Consider the following 22636-nt stretch of genomic DNA (forward strand, 5'->3'; position numbering starts at 1 on the left):
TACATCAAAGAAGTTTCAGAAATGACAGCCAGACTACTAAGACCCCTTGGAATACTAGTAGCACACAAACCTACTAACACTTTCAAATAAAAACTAACAAACTTAAAAGACCCAGTACAACCCTTGGACAAAACCAACGTCATCTATAAAAAAAATTCCATGCAAGGACTGCCACAAACACTACGTAGGCCAAACAGGAAGAAAGTTAGCCACCAGGATACATGAACACCAGCTAGCCACAGGAAGACACGACCCCATCTCCCTCATAGCCCTACACACAGAGGGAAAAAAAACACCATTTCGACTGGGACAACACATTTATCCTGGGACAGGCTAAGCAAAGACATGCCAGAGAATTCCTAGAGGCCTGGCACTCCAACCACAATGCCATAAGCAAACACATAGATCTAGATACCATCCACAAACCCCTCAGAAAAACGAACAGGAAATGACATCACTACAAACCCCAGGAACCCCATCCAGGCGAAAGATATAAATAGAAAGGAGACAATAGCTTTGCTTCACTTGGAGATCGCCACTGATGATGTTACCTAGCCAGGTAATGAAACGTCTGGATATCAAACCTACAGCTCAGCGAGCAAACTTACACCCTAAACATATGTTCCACCTACCAAAGTGAATAACCTCTCATTTTCCACACTATATTCCATCCACTGTGCTCTTGCTCACTCTCTAAGCCTGTTTAAAACATTCCTGAAGCTGCTAGAAAGCTTCCTCACAGCATTTCCACTTAGCTTTGTATCATCCGAAATTGAAAATGTTACATTTCGTGCTCACAACCAAATCGCTGAGATATACTGTGAACAGGTGGGGCCTAAATATTGAACCTGTGGTATCCCACTATTCACAGCCTCCTAACCTGAGAACGACCCCTTTATTCCTGATTTGTTTTCTTGCCTTTTATCTTATCCTTAATCCCATCATTACCTCCTATCACATCTGTTTTACTTTTATTAACCATCATCACAGAGGGCACCTGGTCAAAACCCTTCTGAAAATCCGAGATTACCCTTTAAAAATTTCATTCATTACATGCTCTAAAGACTTCTCAACTTTATCAAACTCAATTTCCCATTCACAAATCTGTGCTACGTCTTATCAGATTATTATTATCCAAGCTTCCATTCATCACATCCATTATAATAGGTTCGAACCTATGCCATATGACTAACATAAGGCTGACAGGTCTATAATTCCCCACTTTATCTCTGGCTCCCTTCTTAAATAACCAGATGACATTTGCTAGCTTCCAATATGCAAGAATCATTCAATGTATTGACTATTTCTATAGCTTCCTCCAAGACTGGGATGTAGACTTTCAGGTTCCAGGGACTTACCAATTTTCAGCTCTATTAATTTCAGTAGTGCAACTTTCTAATGATCATTAATTTCCTTCAATTCTTAATTATCCCTAACTTTTGGATGTCTTTCTGGGAGATTCCTTGCATCTCGCTTAGTAAAAACAGATGCAAATTAACCATTTAGCCATTTCTCTAATCCCCAAAGATTCTCCTGATTTAGCCTGTCATGGCATTCATCCAAATGTTTCCTTTTCAAATACCCGAAGCTTTGCAGCCCATTTTTAGGTCTTTATGTGTCTTCGTTCCGTTACACTTTCCAACTTCTTATCATTTAAGAAATATTCCACACATCTGTTCCTCTGCATTTATATTGTATTCTTACTTTTTCAGGTTTTTTGGTCTTCCTTTGTTGCATACTAAAAAACACTCAATTCTCAGATTTCCTACTAACCTGATGATTTATATACTCCTTAACTTCCTCTGTCAAATACTAGATACAACAAACATACATATAGCAAACACATGGGTAAACGGATCTCAGTAATTTCCAAGATAAGTGCATTAAAAATGGTTCTTCTCAGGAATTCACTATGTGGCTCCTAAGCTGAGCTGGAGGCTCAATTATCAAACTTTTTTTTTAATTAAATTTCTCTCTACTCTAAATTAGGTAGTTATTTGAAACAGTCCAAGAAATGAATTCTTTAATTTCAAAAATGAATGTAATAAAAATGGGAGAGGCAGGATAGAAAATGAGTCAATGACTCTCATTATTTCATAATCGATTGTGTCTTAAAATAAATAACAAGTACATTTGAAAGTTCGATAAACATAGCTCAGATTATTATTGACTTTGATGCACGTACACATTAAAAACCCTCAGCTCTGTGGCACATCTTATGGTAGCAGATAATGTAATTGACACACAGACAAAATAACCTACAACTTGTTTAGTCTTAAACTACCAACCCTATCCTTACCATAACCTGAGTTTTTTTGTGTTTAAAATACATGAGCCAATATCATCTCATTTCACCATATCAATAGAAGGGTCATATTCAAGATAGTGGCGCATTTTAATAATAATAAATGCAAGTCAAAAATTACTTTATGCAGTTATGTTGTGGTCATAAGATAAATGGAAGACCAGACAGAAGGACACACTAGAGAATGGATTGGATGGTAACAGAGATGGATGCCGAAGACAGAATGGTAAATGAAGATCAACACAGAATGAAACCAGGAGATTTCCAGTACCAGGAATGCAGCCAAACCATTCCTATTGGAAGGTCTTTAAATTCATGGCTATAGCCTATGACATACTTCATAATGTAGCTATTGAGGAAAACTGAATAACCATTTCAAAAGGAATATCATGATTATTTTGGTTTCTTTTTCAAACAATCTAGGGAAATGGAGTGTGTCAGCATCAACATATCTTTCATCAGAAAATTTCGGAGTTTGAGTCCAAGGAATGATTTGGAAATATTGGTTGTTAGAAGAGTTTATAATGATATACTGTGTCAGAAATGCCCAATCACCAAGAAGAACAGCCCTTGTAAACAAAATTCCAAATGCTTAACTTTTCCTGTAAATAATCAACACTGTTTCAGTTAAGTAATCAATACAGTTTCTGCAACATTAATTTAAAAGTTCAAAAGTGAAATGCATCCACATTGTATTTGAAGATTTAAAAAACATATTTACCACGAAAAGGTTCTTGTTCACACCTAGATATTTGCCATTTCCACAACCAACATCAGCCACAAAAGCTCCAGCTGGTAGTGCTTTCAGGAATTCAGTCACTTTCGGCCATGGGGTGTGCCTGGTACTGCTGAAGTGACCAGCAATCTCATCATAAACATTATGTACATATTTGTGCTCCAACTTTGAGGCATCCCCATCACTACTTGGGACCAATGCGGGTGTATCCTTGCACTCCCGAGTACTCTGACTGTCACAGACTTCTGGGTAAGCTGCAGACAACAGTATAACAGCCTTGTTTTAAATAAACATATTTAAGATCTGAAATCAGAACTAAAAGAAAAACATTTGTACCTTTCAGTAAAGAAAAACAAAGTTGTTTCAAAGCAAAATTTGTATTGTTAACAACTAATGATTAAAAGGAATTTTCCTTTGAATTGACTATTTCATGATGTCCATTTCCTATCCTAATTCATCGAGACTTGTGCGATCTTTTTCACATATAATCTGTTCTGAATGAGATTTCACTGTCAGTTTAGATTAGATGTTAGCATAAACAAATCTGAACTGACAATGAACAGTGACACAGCTTGCGTATCATAGGAAAACATGTCAATTTTTCAACAACGCTCACCTTTACAAGATTTAAAACAGTAAAAATATTCTTCAGTCTAGAAGTATACAACTATTTGACAAATTCTATAATTGGTACACTACAGCAGAGTAAGCAGAGCCATGACAAAGAAAATGTAGCAGTAATGCAGATCTTCCCTCTGCACCATAAAAAGCTAAGCATATCTTTGGAGGAATGAAAGATGATCATAGAAGGGCAATGATGATTGCATGAAAGAAACTAGAGCATTAGAGTTTAACAGAATTATCTTATGCAAGCATACAAAATTCTGGGGGACCATTACAGTGTAGATGTTGAGAAGACATTTCCACATGTGAAGGAATCCTAAAGTATGAAACATTGTCTCCTTATTCAGAAGAAGGGCCTGTGCCCGAAACGTCAAATCTCCTGTTCCCTGGATGCTGCCTGACCTGCTGTGCTGTTCCAGCAATAAAGTTTCAACTTTGATCTCCAGCATCTGCAGACCTCACTTTCTCCTCCTTATTCAGTAACTATCATTTAAAACTGAGATGCAAAGGAATTTCTTCTGAGAGAGTAGGGAATGTCTGAAATTCTCTAAAGAGTTGTTTATTTTATTTCTTTGCAATATGAGCATTGCTGGCTGGCCAGCATTTATTCCTTGCCCCCAGTTGCCCTTGAAGTAGTGGTGGAGAGCTGCTTTCTTGAATTGTTGTAATCCATGTGCTGTAAGTAGACTTAACAATGCCTTTAGTGAGGATATTCCAGAATTTTGACCCAGCAACAGTGAAGGAACGGTGATGTACTTCCAACTCAGGATGATGACAGGAATTGGGGTGATGGTGTGTCATGTATCTGCTGCGCTTGTCCTTCTTGATGGAAATTGTCGTGGGTTTGGAAGATGGAGGTCAAAAAGCATGGCGATGGAAAAGCACAGCCAGTCAGGCAGCATCCGAGGAGCATAACAGTCAACGTTTAAAGCATAAGCTCTTCATCAGCAATGTGGGAAAGGAGATGGGGGAAGAGGAGCAAGGGGGCTGAGAGATAAATGGGAGGGGGTGGAGCTGGGCCAGGAGCGAGGTAGCTGGGAATGTGATAGGTAGATGAAGATCGGGGGGAGGGGGGGAAAACAGCCCAGGACTTGCAGGTCCTTGGTGGTAAGGGAGCTGAAGCGTTCAACCACATGGTGTTGTTTGATCAGTGTTCCGGAGATGTTCTCTGAAAGGTTCTGCAAGTTGATGTCCTGTCTCCCCAATGTAGAGGAGACCACATCGAGAGCAATGGACACAGCAGATGAGGTGTTTGGAGGTGTAGGAAAATTCTGCCAGACGTGGAAGGATCGTTTGGACCCTCGGATGGAGATGAGCAGGGAGGTGTGGGCGCAGGTTTTACACCTCTTGCAGCGGCAAGGTAAGGTGCTAGGAGTGGAGGATGGGCTGGTGGTGGGCGTGGACCTAACGAGAGAGTCGTGGAGGGAACTGTCTCTGAGGAATGCTGAAAGGGTGGGGAGGGAAATATATCCCTGGCGGTGTAGAAATGGAAGTCCCACAGCTACCTGGACTACAGCACTTCCCAACACCTGACCCCCAACCCCCGTAAAGAGGATCAATTCCACTCCACAACATCCCAGATGGCCGCCTACTTCAAGGACCATAATTTCCGCTCCCATGTAGTCAACAATGCCCTCTAGGACATCCCTTCAATTTCCCATGCCTCTGCCCTTCAACCCTACCCCTCCAACCGCAACAAGGACAGAACTCCCCAGTCCTCACCTTCCAACCCAACAACCTCCTGATACAACACATCATCCCCTCCACTTCCGCCACCTGCAGTCAGGCCACACTACCAGAGATAGATTTCCCTCCCGACCACTTTCAGCATTCCACAAAGACAATTCCCTCTGCAACTCCCTCATTCGGCTCATGCTCCGCACCAATCCACCCTCCACTCCTGGCAACTTCCCGTTCCACTGCAAGAGGTGTAACACCTGCGCCCACGTCTTCCTCCTCACCTTCATCCAAGGCCCCAAAGGATCCTTTGACATCTGGCAGAGATTTTCCTGCACCTCCAAACACGTCATCTACTGTGTCTGTTGCTCTCAATGTTGTCTCCTCTACATTGGGAGACAGGACGCCAGCTTGCGGAACATATCAGAGGACATCTCCGGGTCACACGCACCAAACAACTCCACTACCCTGTGGCCGACAACTTCAACACCCTCTCTGCCAAGGACATGCAAGTCCTGGGCCACCTTCCATGCCAAATCCTAACCACCCAATGACTGGAGGAAGAACACCTAATCCTCCGCCTTGGAACCCTCCAACCACATGGAATCAATGTTATTTCATCTGTTTCCTCATCTCCCCTCTCCCTACCTTATCCCAGATCCAACTCTCCAACTCAGCAACTCTACCTGTCCTCCTTCCTTCCCACCTGTCCGCTCCACCTTCAACTCCAATCTATCACAATCACCATCCACCTTCATCTCCAATCGCATTCCTAACTACCTTCCCTCCAGCCCTACCCACCTCCCATTTATCTCTCAGCCTCCTTGGCATCCCCACATACCTGGTGAAGGGCTTATGCTTGAAATATTGACTTTCCTGCTCCTCGGATGCTGGCTGTGCTTTTCCAACGCCACATTTTTGGACTTTGATCTCCAGTATCTGCAGTCCTCACTTTCTCCTAGTGGGTTTGGAAGGTGCTGTTTAAGGATCGTTGGTGAATTTCTACAATGTATCTTATAGGTGGTCCACACTGCTAGTACTGAAATTCAGTGGTGGGGGTCAGGGAGGTTTGAGGATGTGGTGCCAATCAGTTGAGTTGCTTTGTCCTGGATGGTGTCAACCTCTTGCCTGTTGTTGGAGCTGGACTCATCCAAGCAAGGGGAGAATATTCCATCACACTCCTGACTGTACCTTGTGGAAGGCGGACAGGACTTAAGTTACTCACTGCAGCTTTCATAGCCTCTGACCTGTTCATGCATTCATTCTATTTTTTTTTATAAGAAGTTCAGTTGTGTTTCTGGTCAATGGAAACCGCTAGGATACAGATAGTGGGGAATTCAGTGATGGTAACACCATTGAATGTCCAGGGAATGGTGGTTACATTGTCTGCTATTGAAGAGGGTCATTGCCTGGCAAATTGTGTGATACAATTTACCATTTGTCAGCCCAAGCCTGGATATCGTCCAGATCTTGGTGCATTTGGACATTGACTGCTTCAGTATTTGAGTCACGAATGGTGCTCCATACTGTGCAATCATTGTCAAACTTCCCCATTTCTGACTTTATGTAGAGGAAAGGTCACTGATGAAGCAGCTGAAGGTGGTTGGGCCAAGAACACTACCCTGAGGTACTTCTGTAGAGAGGTCCTGGAGGTGAGATGACCAATCTCCAAAAATCACAACAATCTTCCTATATGCAAGATACGACTCCAAACAGTGAAGAGTTTATACTCAGTAAAATGCAACCTGATGTCATTCTCACCTCAACTTGAGAAGGCTAAGTCACTGCAAGGTTTTAAAGAGGAAGTAGATAGATTTTTCAACTATTGATTTGATGGCTCTGTGTGCTGGCGTAAAATAGGAGTTCAGGCCTGGTGCAGGTCAGCCATGATTTATTAAATGACAGGGCAGGCTTGAGTGGCTAAATAGCTTCCATTCAGCTCTTATTTCTTATATTCTTATAACGAGGACACAAAAGCAAAATTGGCTAAAGTGCATTGGCAAATTAGTTTAAAGAATATACCACTTGAGATGCAGTGGCAAACAAGTTAAAAGGATGTTTTAGAATACACAGATGCATATGTTACACCACATAACGAAAATTTCAAGGGAAGATCCCGCCACTCATGGCTAACTAGAAAAGTTAAAGATGGAATCAGACTTATAATTGTGCAGAACAAGTCAGAAAATTGATGATTCTTCATATTATGTACAAAAAAAGAGAGGATAGTAAAATTACAAAAACTGGCCAGAAATATAAAAACTGATAGAAGGGACTTGTATGTACACTTTAAAAAGCGATAATAAAATGAGCTTCAGTCATACCACATGTGGCTCTGGAGAATTTGCACTGGAAAGAAAGTAAATGGTAGATGAATTGAACAGTTACTTTGCATCTATCTCCATGACACAGGACTCAAGTAGCATTCCAGGAGTGATAAATAAGCAAATGAACAAAGATAGTAACTCAGGAAAATTACTCAGTACTTGTCTGGTGACTGTGTTAATTGTTGGAGTTGTCAACTGACAGGCGCCCAGAACCTGATGGACTTCATTCTGAATCTTAAAAAATCTGGCTAGTGAAATAGTTGATGCATTGACTTTAATTATCCAAATTTCCTTGATTCAGGGCAGATCCCATTCGATTGCAATATAGAAAATGTAACTCCTTTCTTCAAAAGGGAAATATTACAGAGAGCAGGAAAAGACAAGCCAGTAGGTTAGTATTTACCATAGGGAAAATATTAGAAACTATTATTAAATAAATTGTAGCAGGGCACTTAGATAAATTCAAAGGTAATCAGGCAAAGTAAACATGGTTTTATGAAAGGTTAATCACATTTGACCAATTTACTAAGTTTTACATGGAGGTAACATCTGCTGTAGATAAAGGGAACTTAAATATTTCCAGAAGGCATTTGATAAAGTGCCACATCAAAGATTACAACAGAAAATAGAAGCTTCCGGTATTAGGAAAGCAAATTGGCATAGAAAGAAGATTAGCTACCTAACAGGAAATACTGTAGATGCTTGGTGCCAAATTTGCTGATGACCCAAGTATAAGTAAAGAAAAAAATGTTGGGAAGACAGCATAACCTATCTATCTCTCTGCAGCATCTTTAAGTAGTAGGCAAATGGAGAAAATCTGGGAAAACGTGAAATTATCCATTTTGGGAGGAAGAATAAAAATGCAGATTATTTAAATGGTGAGACGCAGATGGATCTTAATGTCCTTGTGCACAATTCAAAAAAGACTATTATCCAGGTACAGCTAGTAAACAAAAATAGAAATTGTGGGAAAAGCTCAACGGGTCCAGCAGCATCTGTGGTGAGAAATCAGGATTAACCATTTCAGGTCGAGTGACCCTTCCTCTAGCAGTTTCAATTTTTGTCTCTGATTTACAGGATCTGCAGTTCTTTCAGTTTTTATTTAGTAATATGGAAAGTTCATGGAATGTTACCATTTACTGTGAAGGAAATTGAATAAAAAATAGGCACGTTATGCTTCAGTTACGTAACATACTGGTGAGATCACATTTGGAGTACTGTGCAGAGCATTACTCACTCCAAGAAAAGTTGTAAATGCATTGGATGGCTTACCAGACTAATACCTGGAATAAGTGAATTGTTCTATGAGGAAAGGCTGGTCAGACTAGAATTAAATCAAATAGAGTTTTTAAAGAGTAAAAGGCAACTTGAATGAAACATTTAAGATCCTAAGAGGTCTTGATAGAGTAGATGTGGAAAGAGGTTTCCTTTCATGGGAGAATCTACAGCTACAGACGACTATTTAAAACTCAGGGGTTGCCCACTTAATATAGATCTGAAGTGAGGTACCAAAGGGATGAAAGATGACTGGAGGCACACAGGAATGTTAGACTTGAGGTTAAAATCATGATCTTATTGAATAGTGGACCAGACTTGATGGGCCAAAAGACCTACTCTTGTTCCTTGTTCATTTGTTTCCTCTGAGGGTAGTAAATCTTTTTGGGGATCTCTTCCTGAAAAGGTGGTTGAAGTCAAGTCCTTAAATATTTTGTAGACATAAGGGGTGAAAGGTTAAGATAGGTGGGAATACAGATTAGAGCTTACAATCAGATTAGTCATCATATTAATATATGGCACATTACACCTAAGTAGCTGATCTACTCTTGCACCTTTAAATGTCACAAATGAAGAATGTATTAAAATATTAAGTTCAGAGCAAGAACTTTCACTTTATCCAGACTGCCCCATATAATCATTTTCCATGTTTTTCTATTAGACTATTTGCCTGCCCCATCACCATCATCAGTTTAAGACGAGACATGTTCACTCACCTTCAAACATTTTAAACAATGTTTAAAATGTCCTATATCGTTAAACTCAATAGATATTAATCCCACACATTCTGAATAGTGTTAACTTATATTAAATCCATTCATTTTTCCAGAAATCTGTTCCACATGTCTACTAACTTACACTGCACTCCCAATTTAATGCAGTTCTGTGTACAACACTTGAAATGATATCAAGATCTAATCAACTGGCAGCATCACATGACATCAGGGGTTATAGAATAATTAATAAAAAGGCGGAAGGGAATTAGATACTAAAAAAAGGTGCAATCTATTGCTTTCTTATAGATTGCAATTATTATGAAGTTGAAGATGTGTACTGTACCTTTAAGAGAAAGATTGCTTTTCTGAACTGAGAGAGTACAAACACTGACATATATGACTAGATGACAATCCCAGAGTATACTGGAAAATTGGAAATATGTAACATTTGGCTTGAAATGGATACCTGAGTTGTGGTTGTTGTTTTGACAACAATTTGAATTTAACCAGTTTAAGTTATACCCCAGGATACTAAAACTCAACCATGCTTGAATTTATTGTTTTGCCAACACCGGACCAATGAGACAATCGACGTTGGGGTTATAAGAATGCCAATATTTTGAAAATTTGTCAGAGAACAACTGCCCAGCCAACATCGTGCTTTTAAAGAAATCAGAAAAAATCCTTTCTATCAAAAGTACCTTTCCATGTAAAACTTACTCGCAGTGAAAAGAAAGAAGACAACCCAGGGAGATCAGCAGGAAAGCTGAAGACAGTGGAGAAGACAAAGACGGTGTAGTTTTGAGATTAAGTTAGTATAATTTTAATAAATGTCTTATTGGAACCAGATATTTTTAAAGAATTGTGGTCAGATAGTAAATAGTTAAGAGAAAAGGGGGGGGCTTGGATTTGTGAAGAGTTTTATTTGCTTAAAATGTTCACTATTAAGAGTTAGAAAAACATACTGATTTTTTTTTAAAAATAGTGGAATTTGGGAGTTCTCCATCACTCACATTTTAACAGATGGCGAGGCAAGATTTTCTAGGTGTTTGGTTACAACCACTTTGTAACACAATAAACAGGTTGAACAGTTAGTTAACTAAGGACACTCTGAGCAAATCACCCAAATAACTCCTTGGTGAGGATGTTGTGCACAGCAAACAAACAGCTCAGAAAAATAAAACACTTACCACAATCACACAATCTTGTTCTGACTCTCCGAAAGGTAAAACTCGTCCTCGCTCCCCTTTTGTTTAAAGTCAGGTTACTGATGTCATCAGTGATGGTACCAGTTTTTTGCATCTCTGATGCTGTCACCACATCAAACTTTCTAGGGGTAATTCTGTTGAGTACAAAGGGATAACAATTAGCCCAGATATTTACTGTGGTGATAACAGCAAATCCTTTTAAAACATTCATTGTAAAACTTGTGAAAAAGTTGATTGAAAAATAACAGTATCAACAACATAATATGTTTCTAATTACCTTTAAACAACTTCATCTTGCCCTGAAAGGTTAATCTATATTATGGGCTGTCAAACTTCCTTACTCTGATAAAAAAAAGTCCACATTTTCTTGTAAAGTTTCCTAATGATACTTGAGCTTTAACATTGATCTGTTTTCAATCTGTAATTGCATTAAGTGATGATAATCAATGACTTTAACTTACTGTTTCCTGCTGCACAGATTGGTTGCTTTTACGCTGACTTCATGACTGCTGGCCACCTTAAGTTCTAATCTATCGTTTGGAAAAAGTGTTATATATGCCACAGAGGATGCAAGAATTTTTTGGACATCTTTCTTTGAGGTCAGCAGCAAACATGTTTGCCTATTACTTACATCAGGTAAAAACTTATAAAATGTGACGATTTTGTAAATATATCGCTACAATGCAAATATTAGATTCTTAGGAAAATAGTTTCAAGTAGCTTACGGCTTGACTCCTGAAATAAATATTCAAATATTAAAAAAGGTTTGGATGCCAGATTTGTTCATGAAATTACATGGAACAAACAATGGGATGACTTTGCAAATACATTTAAGATACCCATCCTTTAAATTTTCTGCTTTCATAAATCCACACACTATTGGCAGGTGCCGTAAACTCATCAACGTATATGCAATGAATGAAAATATCAATCCATAAAGCATTGCCATTTATCCAAGCTGTACATTACCTTCTTTAAAAATACTTTATAATAAAAATGACTATGAATTTAATGGCTGAAAACCACTAAATTTCCAAAAGACTAAGCCAAATTCTTTGAAATCACAATCAAAGACAGCTGAATATTTACATTACTGTTATTTTCTACATTTCAAAGCTACTGAAATGGAGACAACCTGTCAGCAAAGCCAGACCAGGAGTAACTGTCTTGAAAGAATATGATGGCCACATCAGCACAGGACCTAGACAATCACTTGAATACCCAATTGGGTTGAGACAAACTATTAAATGTAATTACTTCAACAATGGGACTTCAGTATAAATGGATCTTCCCCATGGAGCCTGTAATCATGCAAGCCAAGCACCTATAATTCACGAGACACGGCTAATGGCCAGTTGCATAGCATACGAGTACACAAACTGTGTTTAAGCACCTGTTTCTTCTGCAGACAAGCACAAGCAAATGAGACATTAATGAGGTCTACACAAAATTACAGAACAAGAAAATGCTGAGAAACTCAGCAGGTCTAGCAGCATCCGTGGAGAGGGAATCGGTTAATGTTTCAAGTCTGGTATGACTCTTCTTCAGAAGGGGAAACATTCACTCAGCACTGAGTTCTGAAAACGTTCCCACAATACCAAACTCTAAACATTGAATGATTTTCTCTTCACAGATGCTGCCAGATCTAATTTTGTCCAGCGTTCAGTTTTTGTTTGATTTGCAGAATCTGCAGTTTTTTGCCTTCATTACAGGACTTCAAATTAGCTTAATATTATCTCCAATGTTCATAATCTGTGTTTTTTTGAAAGCTGGAATGTCTTTTTTCAATTTATCGATTTAATGATGCTGGCATCACCAACTGCTCTTCATCTGAGTGGTTTACAACGCTGCTTCCTCGGGCAGTTAAAAGTCAACAACATTATTGTGGAACTGGAGTCACAAGTGGGCCAGGCCAGGTAAGAACAAAAAACAGTATAGTACAGAAACAGGCCCTCTGGACCACCAAGACCGCGCTGACACATGCCATTTTTCTAAACTAAAAACCTTTTGCTTCTATGCAGCCCATACCATCTGTTTCCCTGCCTATTCATGTATCTGTGATAGCTGTCAAGTGGCTTCTTCAACGTGGCTGTTCTATCTGTTTCCATCACCACCTTTGGCAGTTCAATCTAGCCACTTAGCACCCGGTGTGAGCACTTGCCTCTCACACCTCCTTTCAATTTACACCCTTTTACCTTAAAGCAATGTCTCAGTAATTGACATTTCTACACTGGGAAAAATACTGTGACTATCCATGCCCCTCACAGAAGTTTATAAAATTATCAGATTGCCCCTCTGCTTCCGATGTTCAAGTGAAAACAAATCATGTTTGTCCAAGCTCTCCTCACAGCTAATAGCCTCAAAACCAGATAACACCCTGATAAACCATTTCTGTATGCTCTCCAAAGCCCCCATATCCTTCTGTTACAGTTCTGGTTGCCAGAACTGTAAGCAATATTCCAGAGGTGGCCTAACTAAGGTTCTACACAACATTACTTACCAAGTTTTATATGTATGCCTCACCTAATGAGGGCAAGCATGCCATATGCCATCTTGATCACCCTATCTATTTGCATTGCCCACAGGTCCTCAGGGAACTACGGAGCTGTGCACTTCAATGTCCCGACATGTTAGTGCTTCTAAAAGGTTCTGTCATTTAATGTATACTTCCCACCCGCATTAGACCTTCCAAAATGCATTACCTTGCATTTTTCCAGATTAAATTCCAACTGCCATTTCTCTGCCCAAGTCTCCAGGCTCTCTCTATCCTGCTGCATCCTCTGGCAATCCTCTTCACTATCCACAGCTTCCCCCAATTTGTGTGTCATTCACAAATTTCTAATCAGACCATTTGCATTCTCCTCCAAATCATTTATATATATTACAAACAGCAAGGGGTCCAGCATGGATCTGTGCGGAACACTACTGGTCACAGATCTCCAGTCAGAAAAACACCAATCCACTGCGACTCTGTCTTCTATATCCATCTTAGCAGCTCACTGCAGATCCCACGTAACTTCACCTTCTGTATCAGGCCTTCACAAGGGACCTTGTCAAAGGCCTTGCTAAAATCCATGCAGACAACATCCACTACCCTGCCATCACCAATCATCTTTGTCACTTCGTCAAAAACTCAGTTTGTGAAACACAGCTTGCATAAAGCCATGCTATTGCTAATAAGTCCATATTTTCCACGTGAGTAAATCATGTCCCCAAGAATCATCGCCAATAATTTCCTTACCGATGTAAGGCTCACCAGCTTTAAATTCCCTGGATTATCAGTGTTGTTCTTCTTAACAAAGGAACAACATTGGCTATGGACCTCGCCTGCTACTGAAGAGGATTCAAAGATTTTGTACAAGGCCCCAACAATTTCCTCCCTTACTTCCCTCAGTATTCTGGGACAGATCCGATTAGGTCGTGGGGACCGGTCTACCTTAATGCTTTTCAATATACCCAGTATCTCACCCCCATTTTATTTTGACATGTAAACATAACCTTCACTAGACTCACCATCGTCCCGGTCCTTCTCCTTTGTGAGTCTCAATGAAAAGGACCTCACCCACCTCTTCTGGCTTGATACATAAAATCTCTCATTTGTCCTTGGGTGGATCTACTCTTTCCCGAGTTACCCCTTATATATGTATAAACACCTTGGGCTTTTCCTTCATTCTGTTGCCAAGGACATTAAATGACTGCTTTTCACCCAAACGCCTTGTTTAAGTTCTTTCCTGCCTTCTTTATACTCTGGCCGGCAGATTTCCTTTTCTAAAGGGCATTAGTGAATTTGATGGGGTGATATGGTAAGTGATGATAGTTTCACGATCACCATTACCTTTAATTCTCAATCTTGTTAACTGAAGTTTAAATTTCAACAGCTAACACAGTGCGATTTGAATCCACGTCCACTGAGCATTAGCCTGAGTTTCTGAATTATTAATCAGTGACATTACCATAATTCTATCACCACTTCTGACTAGATCAAGTACATTAAGTAATATTCTGTTTTAAAACCGAAAAGAAATTTGTCTAGATTGTCCTTTACATACAAACATATGAAGTAGAAGCATGATTAAGACATTCAACCCCTCAAGCCAGCTCCACCACTTGAGAAGATCATTCATACAATGGTGACCTCAACTCCACATTCCTACCTATCCCAAATACATTTCAACTTCTTTAAATTGCTCTAATGCATTTAGAAACAAACAATTTAAAGAAAACTGCAAACTCAAGTGCATTTTATACCCTTTCTTAAATAAGAAGACCAAATTTTACATATTGTGAGAGTCGTATTAATACTCTGTACAACTGTAGCAAAGCACATCTATTTTTATATCCCATTCCCGTTAAAATAATCAACAATCTACATAGCTTCCTAATTACATACTGTACCAGCATACCAACATTGTGTATACAAGGACAACCAGATCTCTCTGCACTTCACAGTATTGCAATCTCTCTCCATCTAAATACTAAGACTTTTTTTATGTTTTCTGCGAAAGCGGACAAGTTCACATTTTCCTACATTAGATTCATTCAGATAAATTTTTACCTATTCACTTCACCTATCCATATCTCTGCAGACAGTTTATATTCTCTTCATAATTTGTTTTCCTATTTTTGTCTCATCCCTACAGCCAAGGCATTGGTCTAAATTGTAAATAGTCTTAACATGCAAACAGTTAAGCACTCAGTGATTTTGGAAGCACTTTTTTCCACAAAATCTCTTGCAGTCAAGCTATTCCACCTCACCTCTCTGATCATAACAATTACTCACCCATGACTCCAAAGGTATCTGGATTCACCAGTCATTACGAGCAGACTACGACGAGGCAACATCACTGCAACACTAAGGCCATTTGGATGCTTAAAATCCATCACTGTCTACAAATTAAAAAAGAAAAAAATTTATGTATTCTGCACAAAATAAAAGATGGTAAGCTAAAATCTTCTGCTGCCACAATGTAGGGAAGTAAGAAAAACAAGTTATAATTATCTGCAAGATACCTTCCAACAGAAGACATTATAGCAACTGGAAACTCCTGGATATACATTTCTAAATATTTATACTTCCAATACAATAAATGAGGGAAAAAATCCTTTTATTAGAATAGTTAGTTATGGCAACTGACCACAAACAGCAGATTAATATTTGGACAATAACCTCTGGCTGACATATCCATAAGGTATCTTCTACCTGTGAAAAAGAAATGGCTGCCAAACATTATTTTTCAATCTATAATACAATCCAACCACATTAAAAATGACTATTTAGAAGCAAATAATTCTAAAACGCAAGTTCTCCTTAGCAATCCAAACCCTGGGAACAATTTAGAAGTTACAACTAAATTAGACCCAAGGTCTGTGTTGGAATTGTTTTATCCAGTCATATATTGCAGTGCAGGCTATATTTGAAAACAACCAGCGAGCTATAGATATTGTGGAGGAAATTGTCAGTCTCCCACATTGATCCAGCCAGCAAACAAATCTGAAGAATCAGGAGCTCATAATCGTCTTGGACCCAAACAGAAACATTAATTAACGTTTTGGTTGCTTCCAGCAAACCATTGTCAATTTTGCCACTCAACAAATGAAAATTAAAGATTACCTGTTCATATTACCTCTATCAATTTGAACGTAACAGTCGTGCCCTACCACATTTTGTCAATTTAAGCAGCTGGTCAAGGAAACTTGTTGGCATTGGTCAAGAAGCACCTGAATATCAAAGTACTACTGAGGTGTGGTTATTTCCATTATTCTAAATTTTAATTAACTTAACAGTGATCTTCGGGGCAAAAATGGGTGGCAAGCACTTGGAAACCATAGCTCACTCCTCGAACCCCATCTTCTGCCTCAAATAATGATTCAATCAGAATTTGAAAATTGCTAATGGGTCAACAGTCAAGTTGTCATGTTTGGAACATCAATAGCTTGTTATTATATAACATCTATAATATAATAAAGCATCCCAAGTTGTCTCCCAAAAGCTTAATAACAAAAAGTTGTTGTTTTCAAATTACATTATTAAATAGAATCACTATTTCTATTGACATGTAAATGTTTGTGGATGTAAGATTAATGAAGAAAATTTTAAAATACTCCAAGAGTGAGACAGCAGAAGTGATAATGAATGCCTAGATCTTCGTGGAGACAAATCCATCTATTTAACTATGAAAGGAAAGAAAGGAACAGCTTAACATGAAATCTGATACAATTTTACATGAATTGCCTTTTTGGCAAACAATGGAATGACAAAATTAACTATAACAATTTTTTTTTAATTTTCAGCAATCAGGCAATTGTTTCACACAACAGAATATGAAAAATGGCAATAATTTGAATTAATAATTGAGTCCAAATTTGGTTTCTAACCAATTTGAAAGGTATAACATAGAAACGTAGAAAATAGGAGCAGGAGCTGCCATTTGTCCCATCGAGCACGCTCCACAATTCAACACAACCATGACCGATTCTCTATCTCAAAATCATCCTAATTCTCTCAACATAACCCTTGAATGTCTAAAAATCTATTCTTTTCTTGCTTTAACATGTTCAGTGGCTTTCCCTACACAGCCTTCTGTAGTAGAGAATTGCACAGATTCGTTATCCTCTAAGTGGAGAAATTTCTCTTCCTCGTAGTTCAAAATGAGACTGCACCCTTTGTTGACCACTCACACCCCTCCTCTAGAGAATAATGGAAGATAGAAAATTTAACTCATTTATTCAAAAAAGAGAAGGGAAGCAAAAATCAGGAAAATACAGGCCTGTAAGCTTAACACCAGTCATTGGGAAAATGTTAGAAACTACTATTAAAGAAGTTATTGCAGGGCACTTAGGCAAGTTCAAGATAAGCAGGTAAAGTCAACATAGCTTTGTGAAAGGCAAATCATGTTTGACCAATCTATTGGACTTCTTTGAAGAAGTAATGTGAAGGAACCTGTGGATGTACTGTATTTAGATGTCAAGAAGGCATTTGACAAAGTTCACTACTTTTTGTCATTTACATAAATTATTTGGACATGAGCGTAAGAGATATAGTTAGTAAGTTTGCAGATGACACCAAAATTGGGATGTGTAGTGGACAGTGAAGGAGGTTTACTGATTACACCAGGATCTTGATCAGATGGGCCAATATACTGAGAAGTGGCAAATGGAGTTTAATTCAGATAAATGCGAGGCGCTGCATTTTGGGAAAGCAAATCTTAGCAGGACTTATACACTTAATGGTAAGGTCCTACGGAGTGTTACTGAACAAAGAGACCTTGGAGTGCAGGTTCATAGCTCCTTGAAAGTGGAGTCGCAGGTAGATAGAATAGTGAAGGCGGCGTTTGGTATGCTTTCCTTTATCGGACAGAGTACTGAGTAGAGGAGTTGGGGGGGTCATGTTGTGACTGTACAGGACATTGGTTAGGCATGTTGGAATATTGCGTGCAATTCTGGTCTCCTTCCTATCGGAAAGATGTTGTGAAACTTGAAAGGGTTCAGAAAAGATTTACAAGGATGTTGCCAGGGTTGGAGGATTTGAGCTATGGGGAGGGGCGTAACAGGCTGGGGCTGTTTTCTCTGGAAGGTCAGAGGCTGAGAGGTGACCTTATAAAGATCTACAAAATTATGAGGGGCATGGATAGGATAAATAGACAAAATCTTTTCCCTGGGGTGGGGAAGTCTAGAACTAGAGGGCATAGGTTTAGGGTGAGAGGGGAAAGATATAAAAGAGAACTAAGGGGCAACTTTTTCACAGAGAGGGAAGTGTATGGAATGAGCTGCCAGAGGACATTTAAAAGGCATTTGGATGGCTACATGAATAGGAAGGGTTTAGAAGGATATGGGCAAATGCTGGCAGGTGAGACTAGATTGGGTTGGGATATCTAGTCGGCATGGACGGGTTGGGCCAAAGGGTCTGTTTCCGTTCTGTACATCTCTATGACTATTACAGAAAAAAAACCTCATGATATAGGGAATAGCATATCAACATGGATAGAAGATTGACTTGCTAACAGGAAAGCATAAATGGATTATTTTGAGGTTGGCAAGACTTAACAAGGAGGAGAAAGTGAGGTCTGCAGATGCTGGAGATCAGAGCTGAAAATGTGTTGCTGGAACAGCGCAGCAGGTCAGGCAGCATCCGGGGAACAGGAGAATCGACGTTTCGGGCATAAGCCCTTCTTCAGGAAAGACTTAACAAGGGGTGTGCCCAAGGCAATAGTTCTGGTAACTCAAATGTTTCCCATTTATACCAACGACTTGTATGAAGTGACTGAACGTATAGTTGAATCATCAGCAAATTTAGCCAAGATAGGGAAGAAAGTAAATTATGAAGAAGACATAAGGAGATATGATAGAGTATAAAGATCAGCGAAATGAAGTGGGGAAAATGTGACATTGTCCAGTTTGATAGGAACAAAATAAAAGCATATTATTTAAATGGTGAGACATTAAAAAGCTTTACGATGCTGAATGATCTAAAATTCTTAGTGCATGAATCACACAAAGCTTTTGTGCACATACAGCAAGTAAGTAGGAAAGCTAATAGAACATCACTGTTTATTACATGGGGAACTGAACATAAAAGTAGAATAGTAATGCATCAACAGTACACAGCATTGGTGAGACCGTATTTGCAATAGTGTATAATAATCGTCGCTGTATTTAAGGATGGATGTAAATATGTTGGCGTCAGGTCAGTGAAGATATACAAGACTTAAGACCTGGAATGGATGGTTTGTCTTGAGGGAAAGATGGACAAGGTAGGCTAGTAATCACTATAGTTGAGAAGTTTCTGAGGTGCCTTGAAACATCAAGATTCTGAGGAGTCTTGACAGGTACATATGGAGAGGATGTATCCTCTTTTGGACCAACTAGTATGATTTAAAAATCAAGGGTCTTCTATTTCAAGCAGAGATAGTGCAAAATCTTCTCTCTGCTGATGTTGAACGTTTGAAATTTATTGCCACCATCTTTTGAGGAAGAGGAGGTTTTACAATATTTTTCAGGCAGAGGGAAATTGATTCTTGGTAAGCAAGAGGTGAAAGATTATCAAGAATAAGCAGGAATATGGATTTGAGGTTACAACCAGTTCAGCCATGATCTTATGGAATAGTGGAGCAGCTTCAAGAGCCTGAATGGACTACTCCTGCTCCTTGTTTATGCAAGGAGAGAAAAAAAAAATTGTGCAAGCAAGGAATTCCAACTTAAAAAGATTTAAATCCTTAAAAGTTTGAAACGCCAAGGTGTGCCTGGTCTGCTGTAGGATATATGCATCGTATATGCAAATTCACAGTATGAATGCCAAGTACAATGCAACAAAACATAACAACTGAATGTTTGTAGAGTCTTCAATGTAACAAATCAATCTTGGCGCTTTGTAGAGAGTCAGTAAACAAAGTCAGATACAAAGCCATGTATAGACACAGTAGACCAGGTGACCAAAACCTTAGCCAAAGAGGTTGAAGGACTGAAACTTTCAGGGAGGGAATTCCAGTGTTTAAGGGCTGGGCAGCAGAATGCAGAGCCATCAATGGTGAAGCAATGAATATCAACATTGTACAAGAGTCTGGAAATTGGACAAGGGCACAGATCTGAAAGAGATATAGAGCTTGAGGAGATTATACAGAAAAACATGAGGCCAGAGAGATATTTAGAGTCGTTGGGTCGTACAGCACAAACAGACTCTTCAGTCCAACTCACCCGTGCCAACCAGATATTCTACATTAATCTAGTTCCAGCGTTTAGCCCATATCCCTCTAAACCCTTCCTATTCATGTACACAGCCAGATGCATTTTAAACATTGTAATTGTACAAGATCCACCACTTCTTTTGGCAGCTCATTCCATACCACTTTGTGTGTGAAAATCCTGCCCCTTAGGTCTCTTTCAAATCTTTCCTCTCTCACTCTGAACTTATGCCCTCTGGTTTTGGACTCCCATACCTTGGGAAAAAAAGACTCTGGCAAGTCATCTAATTCAACACCCCTCATGATTTTATAAACCTCTATAAGGTCACCCCGCAGCCTCTGACGCTCCAGGGAAAACAGCACCAGCCTATTCAGCCTCTCCCTATAGCTCAAACCCTCCAACCCTGGCAACATCCTTGTAAATCTTTTCTGAACTCTTTCATGTTTCACAACATCTTTCCTATAGCAGGGAGACCAGAACTAAACACATTATTCCAGAAGTGGTTGAACCAATGTTCACAGCTGCAACATGACATCCCAACACTTATACTCAATGCACTGACTAATAATTTGAGGACATGAATGAGAAATTGCAGAACTGACAACCACTACAGATAAGTGAAGACAGATAATGGGTAAACATTGCTTGTTAAAAGTTAGGTTAAGGACAAAGTTTTAGATCTCAAATTTACTGAGGGCACTTAAGAGAAAAACATTGATCTTGCATAATTCATAGAGGTATTCACATAATTCAAATAATATTGAATCATACTTTTTGAAAGAATGCCTCATGGTTATGACTGATTTGTTAGCATGCGGCATGATACTGGTCAATAACTTAGATCAGGGAAAGAAATAATTCAGTCTATGATGCTGGAGGTTGAAAAATCATCAGTTGAGCCGATATGGTGGTCATTAACTGCGGTCAAAAGGAAGAAGAGGAGAGAGGCACTCTGCTACCTGGAGAAATCGTTCTTGTTTGTCAGGTGTCAGTTTCGTGCAAATGGGCAACATCTTTCCCATTAACTAACCAAAAAACCCATATGGTTTTGCACAAAGCTGATCTAGAACAAGTTTAAATTTGAGACCTCATATTAGAGGCCTGCATTAGTGAGCTTATTTTGCTACAAAAAGGGCTGAATTTTAAATTAACCCAGTTTACAGACGCAAACATGTTCTGAAAGACAGTTGGACAGCTGAAATATCAATAAGAATTATTAAAGGTATCGGAATACATTCTTTTGTTGAAAAGCAGAGGCTGGATCAATATTGATGAAGGTTTCTTATTGGTTATTAATTATAACACAATATATGTCTTCAGCAATTACAACAAAAACTTGTTGGAAACAAAAGGAATTTAACAACCTAAATACTTCAAATGTGAATACTTCACTGAAGAGGCCAGACATCAGTTTGGGATGATACAAAAACATCAATGAATTTGCTTTCAGTTTTAAATCACAGCAATCAAATCTTCTGATGTACTAATGCCTTGTGTCGTGCATCCAAACATAAAATATTATATAATTAACAAAGATAAACTGTTGAAATACCCTTAGGCACAGAAAAAATGAAATATCATAACGGATAACTGGCACAACTCTGAGGATTCACATTTTCACTCACCAGGTGAACCAAGCGTTACGTCAATTTGACAAGGAGGAAAGGAAACTATGTTGATTTTCATTGCTATCAAGGCACATTGGCAATATCAGGCTTGAACACAATTAAAATAAAATTCTATTAAGACCATAAGACAATAAAAGTAGAAATTAGGCCATTTGGCCCATCGAGTCTTCTCCACCATTCAATCATGGCTGATAGGTTTTTCAACCCCATTTTTCCACTTTCCCCTCATAACCTTTAATCTCCTTGGCAATCAAGAACCTATCCATCCTCATCTTAAATATACTCAAATGACCTGGCCTCCACAGCCTTCTGTGGCAACCAATTCCAAAGATTCACTACTCTTTGGCTGAAGAAGTTTCTCCTTATCTCTGTTCTAAATGCTCTTCCCTTTACTTTTAAGCTGTGTCCTCAGGTCTTCTTTTCTCCTGCCAATGGAAAAATCTTCCCAACATCCACTCTGTC

The 22636-nt window shown here is 39.0% G+C and overlaps 1 protein-coding gene across 1 annotated transcript in view; it reads right to left on the reverse strand.

Moving 5' to 3' along the window:
• Nucleotides 1–22636, reverse strand: part of alkbh8 (alkB homolog 8, tRNA methyltransferase) — a 72094-nt gene that overhangs the window by 17110 nt on the left and 32348 nt on the right. The window contains exons 7-9 of the mRNA XM_043691834.1: nucleotides 15649–15755; nucleotides 10851–11002; nucleotides 3027–3295 (exon numbers count right to left, since the gene is read on the reverse strand). Of these exons, the coding sequence (XP_043547769.1) occupies nucleotides 3027–3295; nucleotides 10851–11002; nucleotides 15649–15755 (528 nt within the window). The remainder of the gene's footprint in view (nucleotides 1–3026; nucleotides 3296–10850; nucleotides 11003–15648; nucleotides 15756–22636) is intronic.

The sequence above is a fragment of the Chiloscyllium plagiosum genome, chromosome 6, assembly GCF_004010195.1.
Source record: "Chiloscyllium plagiosum isolate BGI_BamShark_2017 chromosome 6, ASM401019v2, whole genome shotgun sequence".
NCBI lineage: Eukaryota > Metazoa > Chordata > Chondrichthyes > Orectolobiformes > Hemiscylliidae > Chiloscyllium > Chiloscyllium plagiosum.